This window comes from Nestor notabilis, unplaced genomic scaffold, assembly GCF_000696875.1.
Source record: "Nestor notabilis isolate BGI_N333 unplaced genomic scaffold, ASM69687v1 scaffold23726, whole genome shotgun sequence".
In the NCBI taxonomy this organism is placed as follows: domain Eukaryota; kingdom Metazoa; phylum Chordata; class Aves; order Psittaciformes; family Psittacidae; genus Nestor; species Nestor notabilis.
In genome coordinates this window covers 333-3,389 of record NW_009934573.1, presented here as the reverse complement: position 1 = coordinate 3,389, position 3,057 = coordinate 333, and the positions used below count along the sequence as shown (strand labels likewise).

Here is a 3,057-nt window from a genome sequence, read left to right as displayed (position 1 = left end):
GGATTCCCTTTGCCCCCCCGGGAGTCCCCAGCCCCACCTGGTCTCGGAAGGGCAAATTGGAGAAGACAGGCAGGTTTTTGGCCCATTTCACAGCCATGAAGAGGAGTCGTGCAGAAGTCTCATAGACATTTTCAGGACTGGCCGCTGGGTATGGTGCCACCTGGTACTCGCTGGCTGCCCGCTCCGGCTCACTACCCGTCACATCCACTGTCTCATCAGCTGCAGGGACAGAAGAGGACATTGGTGGTTGCCACACCATGGGGACAACCTTGTTCCCACCAGCAGCCACCCACCATCCTCAGGCTCCAGTTTGGCGCAGGTCTCGGCAGTCATCAGGCTGGCCATGAAGCGATGGTTGGTGGGCGGTGTGGGCGCCCGGGGACCCGGGGTGACAGCGACAGTGGCACTGGGACCGCGAGGAGCAGGGCAGGGAGTCGGGGGCACCTCACGGGTGGTGGCCACGTGCTCAGTGGGCAGCTCGGCATCCAGCTCAATGCTGTCCAGCCGGACCTGGGCCGTGCTGCGAGGCTGGCGCTCGTTCTGCACAGCTGCAGGGATGTGGTGGCATCAGCACCAGCCACATCGCTGACAGCCCCTGCCACCTGTCACCGTGTGTCCCCACCACGCATCTCACCATCCTTGTTCATGCCGGCTTGCAGGCACTTCTTGAGCCGGCAGGCCTGGCACTGGTTGCGGTGCGCCTTGTCCACCGGGCACAGCCCTGTCCCCGCCTGGCACCTATGGGAGAGGTGGTACCTGGCTGCAGTCCCTGGCGTGGCTCCTGTCCCTGGGGGGACCCTGACATGGATGACATCCTAGGAGTGCTTTGTCCCTCTTGGGTGTCTTGTTCCCCTGCAATGGATTTCCTCCAACACAGGGTGCCACCCTGCTGGCCACCCTGTCCCAAAGATGCCCTGTCCCAGTGAATGTCCTGTCCCCAGTGGGTGCCCTGGCCCAGTGAATACCCTGCCTTGATGGGTGTTCTGACTCCATGAGGGTGCCCTTGACGCCCCAACCCAGGCCCCTGCCCCACTGGGTGCCTGTCCACTGATCCCTGCCCTGTTGGGTTCAAGTATCCCTGAGTCCTTGCCATGTCCAACCCCATGTCCCTGTTCTACTTGGTGTCCATCCCCTGGGTCCTTTTCCCACTGTGTGCCTGTCCCCAGGGTTCCTACCTGATTGGGTGCCTGTGCCCCTAGTCCCTACCCCAGTGGCTGTCCAACCTCATGTCCCTGTCCCACTTGGTGTACATCTCCTGGCTCCCTCTCCCACTGGGTGCCTGTCTCCATGGTCCCTACCTTTTTGGGTGCCTGTCTCCTTAGTTCCTGCCCCATTGGGTGTCCAACCCCTGGATCCCTGCCCTACTGGGTGCCTGTCCCACCGGTTCGTGCCCCACTGGGTGTCCTTGCCCTGGGGTTCCCACCCTGTTGGTTCAAGTCCCTTTAGGTTCCCTGTCCCTCTGGCTGCCCATCCCAGCAGATCCTTGCCTTGCTGGGTGTCCATCCTGTGGGTCCCTCCCCTGCTGGGCACCTGTCCCCCTAGTCCCTGCCCTATGCCCTACAATGTGTCCATCCCCTGGGTGCCTGCTGTGTGGGGCCCTTCCATCCCTGTGCCAACCTGTAGATGAGCTTCCTGCGGACACTGCGCTTGAAGAAGCCACTGCAGCCGTTGCAGGCGTAGATGCCATAGTGCTTCCCACTGCTGGTGTCACCACACACCTTGCACAGCAGCACGGGGCTCAGCGCCTTGCCAGGGGCCGGGCTCAGCCCTGCAGGAGAGGAGCCACCACATTCAGGGTGACTCAGGACACCCCAATATCCCTCATCCCTCCTGTCTCCCTGCTGCTCCCCAGTATCCTGGTGATGGGATGGCTCCCGTCTCTGCTGGTCCAGCCCAGGGACATGGATGAGGACACATCAGGGACTTCAGGGACTGCACATGTGGTTCAGCATCTCCCTACACCCCAGAATCCAGGATACTGCCGGCAGAGCTCTCATAAGCCTTTTCAAAACAAAAGGGGATGAAATGGTGTCCCTTGGGATGGGGAGTCCCAGAGAAGGGCCACAACCAGAAGTGTCCTGGAGAAGGACTATGGCTGGGACGGCAGGGCACAATGAGGAGAACAATAAGGACCATGGGCATCATGGAGAGGGTTGGGGCTGGGGACTACAGGCATCCCATCCCAGAGAGGACCACAATGGGGTCTCTCATCATCTTGGAGAAGGATGATAGCGAAGGACCCCAGGCATCCTTCAGAAGGACACTGATGGGGACCCCAGCCATCCTGGAGGACCACAACAGGGACATTATGGAGCATTCAGGAGAAAGGTCATGATGAAGATCCTGGGTATCTTGCAGAAAGACTACAACAGGAGTCCCAAACATCCCAGAGAAGAACCATAACAGGGATGCTGGGTGTCTTGGATATGGACCATGATGGGAAACCCAGCCATCGTGGAGAAGGACTGTGATAGAGACCCTGGGCATCTTGGAGAAGGACCATGACATGGACTGAATGCATCCAGGAGAAGGCCATGATGTGGACCCTGGGCATCTTGGAGAAAAGCTACAGTGGGCTACCCCAGGCATTTTAGGCATGGACCATGAAAAAGACCCCAAGTATCCCAGAGAAGAACCACAATGAGGAACCCCAGGGATGGACTTTGGAGACTGACCACAATGAGGACCCCACCACTGCTGCGGTCCCACTGTGTCCCATCCCCTCTTACCTGTGGGGCTCTCCTCCAGGCCAGTGCTCACCCCCGACCCCACTGGTGATGCAGCCATCCCGTCCACAGCGCTCCTGACCAAGCCCTGAGGGTGCAGGTGCCTGGGCTCTAGCCAGGGTGGGTGCTCCAGCAGCTCTGTGGGCAGCACAGCTTGCTCTTGCTCTCTTCAAGGCAGCTTAGGAGCGGGTGCTGTGTAAGCAGCCGCCTCTTTGTCACCCCCTTAATCTTTAGTGTCTGCGCAGGGCGGGGGGGATCAATCAGCCACGCGATGAAGAATTAACAAGGTGCTGAGCCCCAGCCCTGTAACCCTAAACCCGCGACACCCAAC

General features: G+C 60.0%; 1 protein-coding gene across 1 annotated transcript in view; it reads right to left on the bottom strand.

Annotated features, from left to right (window-relative positions):
* NR2E3 (nuclear receptor subfamily 2, group E, member 3) overlaps nt 1-2,787 on the bottom strand; it is a 3,607-nt gene extending 820 nt beyond the window's left edge. Inside the window, exons 1-5 of the mRNA XM_010017425.1 lie at nt 2,730-2,787; nt 1,618-1,768; nt 635-738; nt 294-548; nt 38-219 (exon numbers count right to left, since the gene is read on the bottom strand). Of these exons, the coding sequence (XP_010015727.1) occupies nt 38-219; nt 294-548; nt 635-738; nt 1,618-1,768; nt 2,730-2,787 (750 nt within the window). The remainder of the gene's footprint in view (nt 1-37; nt 220-293; nt 549-634; nt 739-1,617; nt 1,769-2,729) is intronic.
* Nucleotides 2,788-3,057: the final 270 nt, after the last annotated feature.